At 38.7% G+C, this 19,110-nt stretch overlaps 1 protein-coding gene across 2 annotated transcripts in view; it reads right to left on the bottom strand.

Annotated features, from left to right (window-relative positions):
• The window catches only part of CTNND2 (catenin delta 2), a 396,723-nt gene that overhangs the window by 220,240 nt on the left and 157,373 nt on the right, over positions 1–19,110 (bottom strand). For both annotated transcript variants that reach the window (XM_053466296.1, XM_053466295.1), the window contains exon 3: positions 3,659–3,771. In XM_053466296.1, the coding sequence (XP_053322271.1) occupies positions 3,659–3,771 (113 nt within the window). The remainder of the gene's footprint in view (positions 1–3,658; positions 3,772–19,110) is intronic.

Below are 19,110 nucleotides of genomic sequence, written 5' to 3'. Positions count from 1 at the left end.
TCTGGACCCGGAGAACCGGAGAAGCAGTTCCCAGGTATGCTTATAAGTTTCAGCACTTAATCATGCCACTGAAAAAACTAAATAAATATATAAAAATAAGATGCCAAAATACCAGAGTATTGCAGTATGCACTGATACCTTTTATTGGATTAACATAATACTTATAAGACAAGCTTTCAAAAGTTTTCCTGTCTTCCACAGATATCGATTCAGACTTGAGAAAGAAAGAAAACAATGCCCATGGATGTGACATGGGTGAAAATAATTACATCCTAGCTTGATTTCTGTCTCCTTTTGTCCATCCGGTGTCCTGCTCTGTCTGATTGTCTACTCTGCAGTGTTTCTGATTTTTAGCCCCATCTAGTTGTCTCCCTAAGATGCCCCGTCATCCTGCTCATTATAATCTCCCCAAACCAGTGAACTGTAGAATAAACCAAAGTCTATGCTTGTTCAGCATAGAGCTCAATCACAGCACCCACGTGGCTAACTCATGGCCTGCTGAAGTGAAACCCTGGAATATATCTCCATCTCCTGGCATTCTGCTTTTATAGACAAAAAGTAGCTACAGAGGTTAGCTCTTCTCTAACCACACCCGAACAACGGTGTCCTGCTTCGAGAGCCCGAAACATTGGGGGTGATGGAATGATGTATATTATTTACAAAAATGAGCTTATGAACATCTTTTGGGCTTTAGGCTGTAGAACTATGGTTGCGGCCTCTGCCACTTAAAACCACAGGCCAGAAATGCTACCAGGCTGCATATTAAACTCATACCCTTCATACATTGAACACTGTATGAATAGGCCTTCATCCTCGATTGACAACAGATGACAATGACTGTGACTAGTACATAAGACTGCTCATGAATTTAGACATGTTTTCCAAGATGATAGGAACAAGAGAAAAGGATTTAGTACATTTAGTTCACGGATGGGTAACTGCAAAAATGCAGACTGAACAGATTAAAGCACATCTTTAAGCATGCATTTTAGCAGGCTTACATGTCATTTCCATGTAATCATTACATCTCTGGAACTGACCGATTTGTTATTTTCTTATTTCGTTTGGGTGTAATTGTTTTTTGGTTTCCACACCGGGCTGTGCTTTAATATTCAAGAAAAGTGACATATCTACCTGCAGCTATTGTACCCAGAAGAACATCATCTTTTTGATTCACTTAATAATATTATATTTACACACACACACATATATATATAAATATTAGTAAAAATATTTTTTACACAGAACATAATGTATACGTTTAAAGTATTTTGCGTAGTTACAGACACTTTAGTAGTCAATAGAGAGTGTCTATAGAAGGCCGTTTTGCTGCCTACAAAATTAAAAGAATGTTCCTGTGCTTGTTACTGACATAGCAGTTTATCGGGAGTTCACAATGTTCCTGTTACCTGTCTAAAAGGAGTATCAAAACTTAACATCATGCTGAGAAAATCAGTGAGGGGCACTTGTTCTGTGGAGAAATTATACTTGTTATAAAAACTAATGGTTTAGAATTGCCATTTTTAACTTGGAAGCATTTCAAGCAAGCAACAACCTTACATATGCTGAGCTGCCGTTAACTGCCATAGATGTGATTAAAAGTATACAGCAAGTAAAACGTAAAAACATACATATTCTAGACATCTTCTAATTATTAATGTCAGATGTTATCGGGATCATGAGCAGGTCATCTAGATTATAAATGTAACAAGCATTTCTAAAAACAAAAAACAGGTAATCATTGTAGCACCTACACATGTACTGTGGGGCTGTAGGGTGAACATACATATAAGAACATATAGAAACTCTTGAGTTTTTTGGATATCAAAATCTATCTATTTCATCTAATGTCAAATAGTTTTTCGCAATAAAAATAAATGTTGCTTTGCTAATACTGAAGGTATTTCGTTATGCCCATTATATTTTTTATGTTGTTACAGCCCTACAGAGTGATTGGTTGGCCTCAAAGTACATGAGAAGTAATGGTAATAAAGTACTAAGGTTTAAACAATTCCGTTTTTCCATTCAGTTAAGTTTAACCATGTGGCCCAGTAATATAGTAGCTCCAAGTCCTTGTTAATTTATACACCATAGTGGCCATAAGTGAACCTAAAATATTTATATCTGACCATCCCAGGGGTAAACTGCCCACCTTGCCAGTCTATCTGATGTAAATATTTTAGATTTATGAGGTGTTCTGGGTAAAAGACACTGTTAATATTAAAATTGTTGAAGTGACAAATAAAATAAATAAAAAACTAGTGTGCCAGCAATTATCACTGAATTTAACAGACTCATTATTATTGTTATTGGCTTAGGCTGAGCTGCACCTGCTTTCAAATGATGCGCCTGTTAAGAATATCCAAATAGTATAAGCTGTTTTATTGTTGGTATCAATAAATGTCTGTTCTTCACATAAAATTCCATTACACAAAAAATAAATTACAGTAATCGGTACTCAACTTTATGGATTTATTCCAGACAATGAGGCAAAATGTAAGCCCTGGGTTTTAGTAGGGTTAGATGAAAAATTTGAACTTGTTCCACTGCAGAATTGTAACACAAAAACTGGACTGAAGGGGCATCTGTTGCTCCACTTGCAATTATACCACACCAACAGCATTCCCTGCTGATCGTTAATGAAACCTAGCTAGACCACCAATCCCACCCTACACATTAGGTCTCATTAATAACACGCTCCAATTATTGCCACCATGCAACAATACACACCTGTAAAGAATTTCTGAACTGTTGTAGATGTTGGTTGAAGCCTGCTTGGTAAGTGAACTGGATAGAAGGCTGAAGACAACTTAGTAGGGTAACCCTAAGTTTTTCTATTTATAATAAAGTACCATTTGTAGCAAGAAAAACTAAGCATGTTTCTGCAATGTCTATAACTAAGAATTGGTTTTTTTTGTAATAAATGATGACTTTTTTCTATTTTTTTTTCAAAATTTGTTATTTCTTAAAAATGCATAGATGATTTGCTTTCTTCTCTTACTTGAGAGAGTTGGAGAATACATGATCTTATTTTAAACTGAATTAACCATATTGCCTTCATACACAATTAGCTTCCAGTAGCTGGAAAGTGGGACATGTTCAACTTTAAGTCAACTTGAATGAAAAAAAATGTCTAAGATTACATAGCAAACTACCATGCAGCTGAGAGTGTGTATCAGAGTTCCAAAAGCACTTGTGCATTCAGATTTGATTGCAATATGTACATTGAGAGTTTGTGTATACCTGTCTGGCTTCCCTCTTTCACGGCAGGCACGCCTAAGTTTGTGTTGTCAATATAAAACCTGTGTTACTCAAGTTTTAGTGTAAAAACTGCTATTTCTCAACATTAATAGCTACAAAAATTCAACAAATGTGTTAAAAATGAATACATACACACCCATAAAGATGAACCAGGATATGGTAAAAGCCAGAATAGTATAGTGTTACTCTGTATTCCTGCTTAATTATGGTCCAGATTTTTTTTAATGATATACAATGGTATGCAACAGTATCTTAAATTTAAGAACACCGATTCCAGATATAAATATCAGGATCAGCCCATGATGTTTCCAAACAAAAGTTTATTTCTATTAAACATGCCATTAATATTATAAGTGACTAAGCCATAGATTTGAAATGAGAAGAAAAGAGTATTTACCTGATGCTACTCATACTGCCAGTTTCTGATCCAAGTTTGCATCTTTCTAATTGACTTGCAACAATCTGTCGTTCAGCCTCAAGTTCTCGAGTCAGTCTTTCAAATTGCAGCTCCTGAAACAAACAAAAAAGAAATCTACAAATTAGCCTATATTTCACAAAAAAAGTTCTACATTATTAGTAGTATTCATTCACATACTATTTGTACCATTGTCTTGAAATCTTGGCTATTAAAGCTCTGTGCATTGTGTCATTATGCTGGGATGCTTCATATCAGGAGTACATTATAGTACAAAAATGTTTTTTTCACGCCAATACATTTACTAAACTGAACGTTAGTTGAGTGTGCCATGCCTAAACGTTAGCCAATTTCATATATCTAATGAACTTGTCACTCAGGTCTGGTTTTAGTGTGTGGCGTTCACACATCTTTGAATTTGTGAAGCTGAGTCACGATCACCTCAACAAGGCCCGGCTCAGGGTACTGAACTCAAGGTAGCACTTCAACTTAACCTCCCTGGGCAATTACAGTGCATTTTGCCGACAAATCTGTCCGTATGGACCAAAATCTCTGAGGAATGTTTCCAGCACCTTGTAGAAAGTATACCACAAAAATGAAAGTAGTTCTGAAGGCAAAAAGGGTTCAACCCAATAGCAGCAAGGTGTACCTCATAAAGTGGCCAGTGAGTGTATATACACACATTTATATATTAATGTATATATGGATATTCTAATGCTTTAACCAAATGAAATAAACCGTTCCAGGTTAAACAAATGCAGATTTCTTGTGCCCTTCCATGACTCTAGGAGATTTAGTCTATATAGGCTACACTTTTTTGCTTTTCTCTAATAAATGCACTGCTCTTTCTTATCTCTTTCTCGGTTTATGGGTTCCTTTCAGATTCATAGCAATGCATCGATTAAACCATTCTCAACAGTATCTCGTTAATTAAAGATAGAGTAACTGCTGCACAGTGTAGTAAGATTTATAAAGATTTATTGGATGCAATGAAGTAAAATCCCTTTAACAGGACATAAGGTATTATTGACAGTACTTAACTGTTTAAGACATGTCACATTACCTCTCACGCTATATGAACCAATACAATGTATATAATCTATTCACTGAGTCTATCATTAGCAAAGTTGAACTAGTGTTATAGTCAACAGACACAATCACGGCAGTTATGTTGCTCTTAGTACACTCCCAAGGGTTGGGTCCTAACATTAAGATAGCCCGCGTGTGCATGCTCCCTTTCACTGAGCGCCGGATGCCAGCAATAGACCCTGGGTAACGGGATATGATGTTTATTTCCCAAGCCTGGCGGTCCTTTAAGGACCTGCTTTCTACTCCCCTTCAGAAGAACAAAAATCAAGAAATTAGAAAGTAAGTGGAGAAGGGACATCATTGGGAAGCGGTCAGCAGTGATCAGCAGCAAAGGTAGGAGGACATTAATAAAGATAGTGATGGTACTTTCTCCAATGACACAGCAAAGCTGTCTGGAGACAAACATGGTACAGAGACAAGCTTTTTTATGGGCACAGATGGCACATACAAGCTGTTTGGGGCACTGATGAGGTGGTTTAAAACACAGGTGTTGTGGGAGACTAGCAACACCTCACCGATTTGATCAGTAAAGCATTAGTGAGCTGAAGGGGACATATCAAGACATTTTGGACAATGCTAGTTTGAGGAAGGCCCTTTTCTACTCTAGCATATCTGTGCCCCAGCACACAAAACAAGGGCCATAAATACATGGTTGAAAAAATCACCACATAAACACTCCAAAATCGTGTGGAAAGCCTTCCCTGAAGGGTGGAAGCTGTTATAGCTGCAAAGGGGAGGATCAGCCACACATTAATGTCTATGTATTTAGAATGCGTTGCCATAAAAGGCAGGTGTATATATATAATGTTCTCATAAGAGAGATAACCCTCTGTGAACCCTCATTGCTCACTTAAAATGTGAGTGAAAATTATAAATCTTTATTTACCCAACATTATTGCACATCATTTGTTTTTCTTTTTTCTCAAACACGGTTACGTCTCTGGGGGATGAATTACCATGAAAAACACTTTAATTCTTCAATTTAAAGATGGCATAAAATCTTAATAAATACAGATTAATACTGAGAGCACTTTATTTTTGTGTAAATTTGAATGTTTTCAATACCTTACTTTATTTTGTATGCAAGTTGTGAGGATTGTAATTTGTCACATAAGTTGCTCATGCTAAGTTACATATCTTTATAAATCTGTTCTAATATTATTAATGTCCTTATTATCTACTTTCCCCACCATAACCTTTATAAAATAAAAGGGGGTGCAATTTTCTGTTCCTGCCTCAGGCACAAAAGGAGCTAGCTACGGCTCTGAATAAGGTCAAGACCTCCGGGTCGCGGGAGCAGGGTCCTGACCCACTGACATCATCGGGACTGCCCATCAACGTCAGCAGACGTCAGTGTGCAGTCCTGGCCGCGTCCCGCAAGGGAAGGCTCCGCGTAGCCGGAGCCGAGAAGTTCCCAGGTATGCTGATCGTGTGTACAGTCCTTCAGCATATTAGAATGTGCAATATGTTGCAACAAAGAGCCATCGGGGAGGATGATATCAGCTCCACTAAGGCCATGTGGTTGGTAAATCACAGACATGCTCGTTCCCCTTGGACACATGCATCTGTAGTTAAAGGGCTACACCAGAGCTATAAGCCCACTAAGTATTTGCATAGTGAGCCTGATGGCCAGTCCAAGCCTGGCTGCCGTCCAATAGTCCTATAGTCCTATAGCGCAAGAAACATTGGCAGAATTTAACTTGAAATATGGAGGATAAAAATAAATGGAATGCAGCAATCTGGACTGTGAGGCCATCTAATACAGTGAACATGTTTATTTTGTTTCTTAAATCATATTGTCTTCAAAACAGCAATGTCCTGATTTTGTCTGTATTTTGTGAATAATTTCCTTTGACTGCCCCCACCACTATCCTGTTATTTCTGTGATCTGGTAAATTTTGTGTTAAAAACCTGACAAATGCATACTACAATTACGTGATAATGTATCCCCTATGATTTATCTGAAAATACAATACAAGATGAAAGTGTTCTTGTTAACAAATATGTTGTGTGAAATGTCATTTCTAAAACATTATCATTCCCTACAGGATACTTTTGAAGATTTTCTTTTTTTAATTGCTTCATTAGAGTATGCCTTATATAACTTTCTTTTAGTTAAGCAAGAACATATCTTGCAGTTTTACGCACAAGAATTAATTGGCATCAGCAAGCTTAATATGCACTGAATTCATTTCTTTTTAAACAGGACTGCCACCTACTTGCCCAACATTAGATATATATTACCTAGTACAGTAAATTGAAGAGCAATATCATAATTGAAAACTCTCAAAACTAACTAACTAACTAGTCTCAAAAATGCCAACAAAAATCTAATTGTGTTGTGTGTGTTCATTGTATTTTGCATTATGGGTTGCACCTTCCAATTTTACATAATCAGATCAAGTAATAATTTTGCTCTGAACCAAAACGCAATGCAAAATATTACCCATAAAGTTGAGTACGCAAGCTGGACTTTAAATTGGTATGGTTAACCAAACCATATAGCAAGAGCGATCCCTCAATATACAATGTCCCCGTGGTACTCCTTTCCCAATGCCCTTTCCTGTTGATTACACAGTGATACTGTGTGATTGGTAGCCGGGAGATGATAAAAATGAAAAGCAAAAATAATATTTTACAACAAAAGGTAATAACAAAAATAATGCTTATATAAAAAATAAACACCAAAAGTAAATCTTATGACATCATCAAAGTAACTTTTTCTCTGACCTTTTGTCACGCACAGCAAGGTTTGGAGATAGTGATGCAGCTAGGACTACAAGGAGAAGACTGGGACAAGGTCAAAGTCAGAATTCAGGGAATAACAAAGAACGAGCCGAGCTCAGGAAACCGAAGGTCAGAATAAACAAGGTCAAGCTGAGGTTAAATAGGAATAGGCACTATGTAACATAGGCACGACCATCCGAGGGCAAGGTCTGACATCTACTAAGGGCTTATATAGGATGGGAAGTGACTAGGCACCAATTAGAGGTTTTGGCGCCTAAATATTTTACATACATACAGCTGTCTACATATAGTTTAGTACCAATATTAACTGTTTTTGCTGTGAAGCCTTTTGTAACTAAACAAAACAGAAAATTGAGTTTTGCAACTCATTAACCCCTTAATGTCCATTGACGGGTCAGGCACATAATGCAAAAATGGTATGTCATTAAACGTAATTTAATTAAACAATCCAAGAAAGTGATCTACAATCACTTTCTTTGCATAAATGGTGTTGCTGTAATGCCTCGATGTATGGAAAGGGTTAAAATACTAGCATTTGAAATAACGTGGGGTGTCTAGTTTTAAAAAATATATGGTTTTATGGGGTAAATTAAATTAGCTAGCTTCAAAGAGGCCCAATTAGGACATGGGGGCAGTAGGACCAGATATAAAAGTTTCAAGTTAAAAAATGCGCACTTCCTAAATGTGGCGTTTTACCTCCCAAACAACCCGGCAAACCCAACTCACTGTACTCGGGAGATATTGCTGAACACATATTGGGGTCTTGTTTGAAACTGACATAGTTTCCAAAAATATATGGTTTGATTGGGTAAATTGCATTGGCCATCTTCAAAGATACCCGAAATAGCACATGGGGCAGAATAACCAAATAGCAACAGAAATAGCAAAACGCTACTTGTACTTATTGCCCAATAACTTGCAGAAAAAAGGGGAAAAAACATAAAAACATGGGGTATTTCTAAACTCAGGACAAATAGTAGAATCTATTTAACAGGTTTTTTCATTAGCTTTTTTGGATGTAGGAAAATTAGATAATATGATCAAAAAAATGGTATCTGCCCTTTTTGTCCTGAAAAAAACAATATACAACTTCTGTGAGTACACTAAATGAGTGAGGAGACAATTACATCTAAACACAAGCACCGCAAATGTGTTAAAACAGCCTCGGTCCCAAAGGGTACAAAAGTTAAAAAAACAGCCTGGTCCTTAAGGGGTTAAAGTAACCTAAAAATTTCTATTTGTAAACAAATTACAAACCTGCACAATGTGTGTTCAAAAGATTGTTCTAGGAGGATTTAGAACTTTATTTTACATTAAATTCCCCTCTTCTCAATAAACCTGATCAACTGGCCAACGTAGCCCCAAAACACCATTAACCCTTTCATGAATTAAGGTATTTAACACTAAAGGAAATAACCATAACACATGTATATGTATATCTACTGTACAAAAAAATATTAAAGAAAAAAACCCCTGTATTTTAAAGATTTGTTTTAATATTATGCAGACAGTTGAAGATATATAACCACCAAAATATATTTAGTTATGTCTCCTGATTTAGAAAATACTTAAGATGATAAGGATTCCAATCTTTTTGGCACTTATAGGGGAAATATTTCAAGATGATTTTGAAGTTGATTTCTGTTTCCAAGATGCAGTTTGTTATTTGTTTCTTAAAGTGTATGCTGTGTCTTTAGTGTAAAAGGTGGTCAAATAGTCTATAAGGTACCAGAAAAGCATATAATTTTGAAAGTAGTCAACCTGTGGTATTTCATTTGGGGTAGTGCATACTACATGTTGAAACTTAAATCTTGAGTTGAATACAAGATAGTAAACAAGCTAAATTAAAAACTTTTCATACAATTTTATATAATGTTAAAATGAATTGGAACTCTTGGAATGTGTATTTTTTCCCTGTGCTGGCTTTTTTGTACAAAACATTAGGGTTTGTAAACAGTGGCGTCGGCAGGGGGGGGGCCAGAGGGGGCCATGGCCCCCCCTACATTATGCTGTGCCCCCCAGTGTGCCCCCCCAATTGACCCAGCTCACCGCCGGGAAACCGGGACATTTCCCGGTGTACCGGCACATTGAGCTGCTGTAAAACCGAAGGGGGGACCGATAATAGAGAAATCCCCCCCAGGGCTGTAAGTGGTGCTGCCCGATCAGCAGCTGCAGCGTGCAGGACTGGTTGGGGAGATCCGTGTGCTCTCTGTCACTGAGCGCCGGGCGATGGGATATGACGTTTATATCCCAGCCCCGGCGCTCAGCATAAACAGAGTGAGCGGCAAACCAGAAGGAAAGGAGGAAGAGAAAGCAGAAAGGAAGAAGAGAAAGGTAAGAGATGTGAAGAACGAGGGGGGGGGTGTTTGAAGTGGAAAACGAGGGGGGGGGTGTTTGAAGTGCAAAACGAGGGGGGGTCTGATGTGCAAAACGAGGGGGGGTCTGATGTGCAAAACGAGGGGGGGTCTGATGTGCAAAACGAGGGGGGGTCTGATGTGCAAAACGAGGGGGGGTCTGATGTGCAAAACGAGGGGGGTCTGATGTGCAAAACGAGGGGGGGTCTGATGTCCAAAACGAGAGGGGGTCTGATGTCCAAAACGAGGGGGGGTCTGATGTGCAAAACGAGGGGGGGGTCTGATGTGCAAAACGAGGGGGGGTCTGATGTGCAAAACGAGGGGGGGGTCTGATGTGCAAAACGAGGGGGGGTCTGATGTGCAAAACGAGGGGGGGGTCTGATGTGCAAAACGAGAGGGGGGTCTGATGTGCAAAACGAGGGGGGGGGTCTGATGTGCAAAACGCGGGGGGGTCTGATGTGCAAAACGAGGGGGGGGTCTGATGTGCAAAACGAGGGGGGGTCTGATGGTAGATATGTGTGTGTGCATATACAAATGGTGAGGCATGTATTCGGGCAATGTTTATGAATGTGTATGGGCACTTGGGCAGGCATATGTGTGTGTATAGGGCAGGTGTGTATATGTGCATGTATGGGCACGCGCATATATGGGCACTGTATGTGCATACGTGTGTATGGGCAGTGTATATGTGTGTATATAAGGAGTGTATTTGTCTTATAGTGTATACGTCTGTGTAAGTATGTGCAAGGGCAGTGTATATTTATGGGGAGGCATGTGTGTGTGAGCAGTTTATGTATGTTTGGGCAGGCGTGTATAAGGGTAGTGCATATGTGTGAGTACTGGCAAGTGTGTATGTGCAGGCAATTGCAGCGTATATATGTGTTTTTGTGGGCAGGCATGCGTAAGAGCAGTGCATATGTGTGTGTATGAGCAGTCATGTCGTACTTAAAGGGAAGACAATGATTCCCTGTAACACATGTTTAACTCAGGGGCACCTAGGGTTAAATCCAGGCCTATTTCTGGTTAAAATGAGTGTGTGTGTCACTGTATGTAGCATTTGGACACAAGAGAATATTGCGGGGTGCTACTTGATCTAGGGCATCACTAATACAAAGCGCCACGTGTTAAATCTACGGGTAGGCAGAGTAAGTGAATGATGTGTTTGAATGCGTGTCTGGGTGTGATAGCGTATGTTTGTGGGTATGTTATTGTGCACATCTGTTTTTATGGGTATGTTAGTCTGTTTCCAGGTGTGTTATAGTGGGCATGTGTCTAGGTATATTAGGGTGGGATTGTTTTGGGGTGTATTATTGTGTGTGTGTGTGTGTGTTTGTTAGTGTGTGCATGTGTATGTATGTTATTCAAGTGTCTAAGTGTGTGGATATGTTCCTGTGTGCATGACGTGTTAGGAGTCTTAGATGGATCCTTCAATACATCATAGTAGTCTCTGTGGCCGTGTCCAGCGGGGTCCATCTGTGGTTGTAAGATTTTTCTGTTTCTGTGGGAATTTTCTCCCATTCATCTAGTAGAACGTTTTATGAGCTGAAGGTGATAAACCAAGACATTTTGGACAACACTATGCTTCTAACTTTGTGGGAACAGTTTTGGGGAAGGTCCTTTTCTATTCCATCATGACTGTGCCCCAGTGTACAAAACAAGGTCCATAAAGGCATGGTTGCAAAAATTCCCCACAGAAACTCTCCAAAATCTTGTGGAAATCGTTCCCAGAAGAGTGGAAGCCGTTATTGCTGCAAAGGGGGACCAACTACATATTAATCTCTATGTATTTATAATGCAATGTCATAAAAGTCCCTGTTGGTGAAATGGTCAGGTATACCTTACCAGTAAAAATGCTATCCCCCCCAGATTTTTAGGGGTTCCTATGCCCATGCATGCTAGGGAGCGTTGAGCGGGGCCCAAGAAAATGCTTGGGTAGGGTCCAATATTTTCACTATAAAATATATTGGCAGCAGGGTAAATATCTATATATGTTTTGGCAGCAGGGTCTAATATTAATATATATTTGCTGCAGGGGCTAATATTAATATATATCGGAAGCCGGGACTAATAATATATACCGGCAGCAGGGTCTAATATTAATATATATCAGCAGCAGGAGCTAATATTAATATATATCGGAAGCAGGGGCTAATATTTATTTATATATATATATATATATATATATATATATTGGCAGCAGGGTCTAGTATTTATATTCATATTGGCTGCAGGGCCTATTATCAATAAATATTGGTTGCAGGGGCTAATATTTATATATATTGGCTGCAGGGACTAATAATATATATCAGCAGTAGGGGCTAATATTAATATATGTTGGCAGCAGGGTATAATTTTTATGTATATCGGCAGCAGGGTATAATATAAGTATGTATCCGCAGCAGGGGCTAATATTAATATATATCCACAGCAGGGGTTAATATTAATATATATCGGAAGCAGGGTCTAATATTTATATATATTGTCAGCAGGGGCTAATATTAAAGAATGAAAAATAACTGTCACTTTAGCTGTTATTTTGAAATCATATTTCAATCGCGGTCTTTACTTCAAAGTAATAAGTGCATATTATGTAGTTAAAAATGCACATCTAACGTGTGTGTGTGTGTATATATGTATATATATATATATATATATATATATATATATATATGTGTATATGTACTGTTTTATAATTGGCCCCCCTACTTTGGTCCCTGGCCCCCCATGTGCCCCCCCTAAATATGAAAGCTGGAGACGCCACTGTTTGTAAATTGCCATTTGTACAAGGTAAACGGCTAGCTTTTTGTACCAGGTGTTTTCTGTGTACAAGGCACGGATTAAGACAGGGGTGTCCAAGTTGTTTCTGCAGTGGGCCACTTCATCAGAAATGTGTGTGTGGGCCGCACTCATTTTTCACGCTGAGAGAAAATATGGCCTTTTAGCTTTATAATGCATATTAATAAAGGGTTAATTTGGCGATAATGAAAAAAGCAGTGCACAAACAGTTTTTTGAGCAACCTTTATGTGTCATTCTATCAATACTAAATTACTTCAATAGTAAAACAAAGTCAGTCCACAAACCATTTAAAACAAGTTTAGCCAAATAAAACTGCAGAAGGCTGGAGCACACTGTGGGTACAAGCTAGATTTAAGATGGTTGAAGCACACTGGAGGCAGGACCGGATTAAGAGCATCATGGGCCTAGTGCTGGGGATTTTGGTGGACTTTTTTGGAAATAAATAAAATACACAGAATCTTAACTCCTTGGCATCGATGTGTGAAAAAAACAAAAAAAAAACACCAAAAGTAATCATCAGCAGGGGCCCTGCCCCTCTGTGTTGCTCAGCAGCGTCTCTTGCTCCCTTGCTCCGTTCGTTGAGGGGACGCAGGGACCCAGCGGAGTCACGTGAATGCACCCCGTTCCTGTTCCTCTGGGCAGGTCAAGAGAAGTTCAAAAAGACTGCGAGAAATGCAGAGAACAACTGGAAGCTACATGTAAACTTAGCACTGAGGGTATAGATCAGATAAACACATGGAAACAGCATTGCAGGTATTGATCAACTAAATAACATACAAACCCTGTATTTGCAGGTATACATAAATGATGTATGGAGACATAGCATAGCAGATATGGATCAACAGAATCAAAACCAAACCCAGCTTTGCAGGTATAGATCAATTGGAATCCACATAAAAACTCATCCACACTGCCCACATAGAACCTGACCAGCACCCAGATAACATAGGACGCGCCCGATGGGTCAGTCCTCGCCTGCATATGATCACTATGATTAGCCATCACAGTGATCACATGGCAGGGGGAGACGTGGATTCGCTGCAGGGAGACTGCCTTGGTTGCGAGGCAGTCTCTGATGCCAAGGAGGAAGAAATAGCTGCGGGTACGGGAGCACGCCATACACTTCAATGTAGGACTTGCTATGCTGCCCTAACGAAGTAAACCTGTTTGAAGATGGCATAGGACATACTACCATACTGAAGGGGTAATGGATCAGAAATTAAAATATAAATATTTTCCACAAAGAGATAAGTCTACATTATGCCAGTATTTTTTTTTTTTTTGTAAATTCTCCGTTTATTGTAATAGAAGCAACAGAAGACATCACAGCACAATACTGCGAAATAGGATGTTATACAACAGTAATGTCGGTTCAGCACACCCATAAGTACATCCAAACGAGTAGTGTACAAAAAGTCACGTAAAGAAAGTATATATAATCTTATACAGTGAAAAGCATAACATACAATCAGTAAGCGATACATAGGTGTAGACATAAATCACAGTGGTGCAGAACAGAATACACTTATACAGGCAGATACCAGATTAGCGATTCATGTGCGATGGGAAATCGGCAACCATCGTAGTACGAAACCATCGCTGAGACCGCAAAGGTAGTCCACAGCAGAATAAACGGAGAGCTAAGGCATAATATTAAAAGGCACATAAGAACCTGTATAAACAACAGAAAAAAAAAAAACATAAACTAAACGATGCGCGTGTTGACGGTGTCAGTCGATAAAAGGAAAAGAATAAACAGATCAATTAAGAAGAGGCGGGGTAGGCCTGTAGTAATATCAAAAAGGTCTATCTGACAGATTGCAGTATATCAGGAAGTCTAGGAGAAGAGATAAGGTCCTTCCACCAAAACCATCGTCGATTGTACTGGAATTCCTTCCCACGGGACGTCCATACCAATTCCTCCATTTGTGAAATAAAATGCATCTTGCTAAGCCAGATGTGCATAGGAGGAGTTTCCTTTTTCTTCCAACATATCGGGATCACTGCCTTGGCTGCGCTGAGTATGTGGTAGGTGACTGAGTGTTTGTATGCTGTCAGTGAAAGAGAAGTGTGATGCAATAGGACTGCTTCAGGGGTCAAAATATACGCGGGGTCGTTTACTTCACGAATGACACGCTCAATTACCTTCCAATATGGAACAACTAAAGGGCACTCCCACCATATATGTAGGAAAGTGCCTGGACCATCTTCACACCTCCAGCACAGGTCAGGCACACCTGGTAAGAATTTATGAAGCGTATGCGGGACACGGTACCACCTAATAAGCAGTTTGTAAGAAGCTTCTTGTATTCTGCTGGCTAGGACGCCCTTATGGGTCGACTGAACAATTTTATCCCAGTCTGCCTCAGTGGAAATGTGTGGAAACTCTCGTTCCCAAAGGGCTAAAAAGTAGGGCTTGTGAGAAGTATCTAAAGCCAACAACATGGAGTATAGTGTGGACATCAGGTGACCTGGTTCGGAAGTTGCAGTACAAAGCTGTTCGAAGGCTGTCAAGGGTCTACAATAGTCAGAACGTCGGGGCAGTGAGGCAATGAAGTGTTGCAGTTATGCCAGTATTTTAACTAATTCTTGGAAAAATTAATGTGCTCTTTTATATTATCAATGCTAAATACGCTTATACATCTTAACTGAATTGCTAGGTTAAAATTAGATTGACAAATACAACTAAGTAATGTTAAATCAATGTGACCTGTCTTTGCTTTGGTAGTTAGATAAAATGTCTGTGAATGTTTCATTTTTAACTGCAAGTAAATATTGAATAACCTGCAATTATATATGTTAAAGTCAGGGGGCTGGCGGGATCAGCCTAAGGAGCAAGCCAGGGCAAACGTCAAAGTAATACACCAGCCCAAATCCAGACATCATATTCAATGCACACAATTCAGTAAAGCGCAACACACAAAAAGCAACTGCAGAGATTCACCCAAAATGGACTGAATACTACTTACATTTATTAAGTCTTTACAGCTTGTAAGCTCTATACTGAACTGTAAGTAAAAACTTAATAGTGGCTTAAAATCTAGTAGCAGACAGATCCTCCATGACACCCCTCTCCTGATGAAACAGGACACCTTTGGTGGGGTTTGGCTGGAAGTGTGGAGGGGCATGATCTTCCAACTGGGAATATCCACCCATCCTACCTGAATAGGCACCTCTTAATGTTTAGCTGTAGCGCATCATGAGGTGGCCATGTGTGCGCTGTGAGCAAAGATCTCCATCATTTTTTGCAGCTTTCCGAGCCAGTCAATACTGTCCTGTATGTGCCTACATAGCTGAAACTCCAAGGGTTGGGAGTAGTATGAGTAGTAGCATGAGACCTTCTATAAAGTTACAAGTAGTATCACTTTTATAGTTCAGTGGCACACAATACAGCAATATATGGCCATATGGTGTGACGGATCCTAGTCTAGCTTTTAGATGGGATTTGCAAAATTTGCAGTATGGATTTACAGAGTGTGTTCTGATTCCTTGTTTTGTCGTACTCAATAAACATGCTGCATTCAACTACATGTCTTAACAAAGAAAAGCAAAAGAACACTATGCTTAATGAAATAAGGATATGTAAGATATAAACAGATTAAACAATGAGGATGTTAGCCTCAAATATTTATATTTATTTAGCACTTAATTCCATGTCAGTTGATTAACAATGTAGCAAATATGACGAAAGCTTTTATTTATATATATATAGTTACACACATTTTTGCTGTTAGAATCAAATTTTAATTTCATGCTGCATTTAATAAACAATGGGTAATAAAGGGAAAAAACTATTTAAACACTTGCATCAGCTTTGGAAAGACAGTTTAAAGCATTTTAAAATGAACCTTACAAAAGTATCACATTTACATTCACAGCCTGCAATGATTCCGCGCTGTAAAAATATATATAAAAAAGCTGTCATTTGAAGGAAATGAGAACAATACAAAAGAGGGAGGGATAAGGTAATCAAGTCAGATTTTCACAAAGTTCTTAAATTCTTAAAGCTGAAATCATTCTTAGAGATGAAAGCAAGATAATGTGATAGAAAGCTAAAATATCATTGCACATTTCATGCAAAAATGAGCTATTGCAGGAATAAATGCTAAGCAAAGAAAGAATTATGCCAAGGAATGTAGACCTAGCCCCAGGTACTAGAGTGTAGGAAGTAGGCAAGATGTGGATAGAACGCAAGCAGGGAGTTAGAGACTTAACATTGTTGCTTCTGCCCAGTGATTAAAGATACTGACCCAGGGTCCTAGGAAAGTAGTGCTTTCCCTGAAGACTCTGGGTTAAGTTCCCAGGTATGTTTCCCGTCCCATGGAATCATCTTACTGTTGGTCCACCCTACAACAACGTCCCCTCACATTAATTATGGCTACCACACATTAAAGCATAGTTCTGACCTTTTTCCAAAAAGGACATTAAAGAAGATGAGTTAGGGAATATTCTGGAGTATGGGTGACAGCAAAGTAAGGTTAAAAATAAGAGAGAGATACAAGGGAAATAAAAAAAATAAGAGAAACCCGGAGAAGACAGATTTGAAATAACGATAGGAAGACTAAAAAAAATAAAAAAACAAGGTGTTAAAATACCAGATTGAGAAGGTTTAATACATATTGTGGTTTTTTTTAAATGTGTTTAAGGGGCTGTTTGACAGTTGGGGGAGCACCTCTTACCTCACAAGGGCTGACCTCTGCATGTAAGTGGATATTGCTGACTGAGATTGGCAGCCCTACAACAATACAGAAATGTTTAAAAAAAAAAAACAAAACTAATGCTAATAGCAATTGTCAAGAAGGATGAGTACAGTGCCAGAGCCTATTTTACGAAACATGTATCTATACATGGTTTGTAACCTAAGAGTTAAAAAGATGAGTAAGAGGATATTTGCTTTATATTTACTATTCTGTATTTTTTTATTTCTGTATAGAGATATTTTGCCTCATGTTGATCAAGCACGCTTTTTGCTCTGGATTATCCGGCTAAGAGATCAGCATGAATGTTCCCTTTAATAAACAGGAATGTTTTAGCAGTAACATAAAGGTTCTCCTACCATATGCCATGTTATTATGTAAACTGGTCCATGCACTGCCTCTCAATCAAAGAGCGCGAGAAATACAAGGGAAAATCTGCTTCGGGCAAGGTCAGAGGTCAATGGAAACCCCCATCCATGCAATTCCACCACAGAATAGATTTCCTTGGTTTATTAGTGTGGCTGTTCTAATATCTAATGTCATGACTCAATACTAAGAAGCAGATGCTTTTGCGCACAAAAATGCCCACAACACCCACCTAAGGTCCTGAAGAACCAAAAGCTTTTATAAAGAATGATTACGTACAAAGCGGTTTAGAAGGACAGAGTAGATTGGTTCTGCCATCCAGAATACTGTATATACTGACTTTATTTTCTATATAACCATAAATATTTTTTTATATATGCTTCCTGTAAAATTGGAATTTGCAAACAATATTATAGAGTTTAGTTTTATTTTAGTAATTTATGATTTTTACCTGAGGGTATTTATGTGTCATGACTCTTTGTAGGATTATAAATGTTTTATTATATGTGAAAAAATGCGGAACTCATCATAAAGGACAGTCAATGTCCTGACTAAACCCCAAATAGTAATTGTTGATTATAGACTAAAACCTCTAAAATTATAAATGTAGTTCTAATATGTAATTAAATTGATTAATACAATTACTTTTTAGAGATAAAACACTTTCCCTAAGGTCTGTAAGAAGCATTTAACAAAAACATGATAGAAAGCTCAAACACCCTACACATTCATAGCGAGGTAAACAAAAATATTGTTCACTAGTTACACTTTTCATGGCTCTCTCTTTTGAGAAGGCTAGCAACTTTTCACCTTTAAGAGACAAGCCCAGTCAAATGTAGCAGTAATTGTCAGGACATACCTCGGTAGCCGCATCTAGGCATTACTTGTGACGAACGTCTACATAGTAGCAATGCTCTCGCAAGTGTTAGGGCGGCATGCATGCAAACAATATCACGGAGACCTGTTTTGCAACCCAACCTAACGATTCATGTGACCTATAGAACACTGAGCCTTCTTCTACACATTGCTCATGGTTGGTGTGTGTTCTACAGCACTGCTTGCTTTGTCTGTTTATTAAGGACTATTGACCTAGCTTTCTATTCAGCTGTGTTCTTGGTTCCTGATTTTGTCTGTCATATTCTGGCACCCTAACTTGGTCTGTCTGATGATGCTGATTCTGCTTAACAATTTGGTTTCTGATGCTTTCCTGTCTGATTTTGACCTGGCCTGGCTATCGGCTATTCACCTGCCTTCCAATAGGGTTCTTGTCCTTGTGGACCATCTATCCTTATGCCCGGGGTTTCTAACTAACTAACACATATTTGACAGAGAGCCCACTCAATATGCACCATCCAGAACTGTCCAACAGAGAATCACCAAAGG

This window comes from Spea bombifrons, chromosome 5 (assembly GCF_027358695.1).
Source record: "Spea bombifrons isolate aSpeBom1 chromosome 5, aSpeBom1.2.pri, whole genome shotgun sequence".
Taxonomy (NCBI): Eukaryota; Metazoa; Chordata; class Amphibia; order Anura; family Pelobatidae; genus Spea; species Spea bombifrons.
Note: the sequence above shows the minus strand (reverse complement) of the source record. Positions and strands in the feature narration are given on the sequence as shown.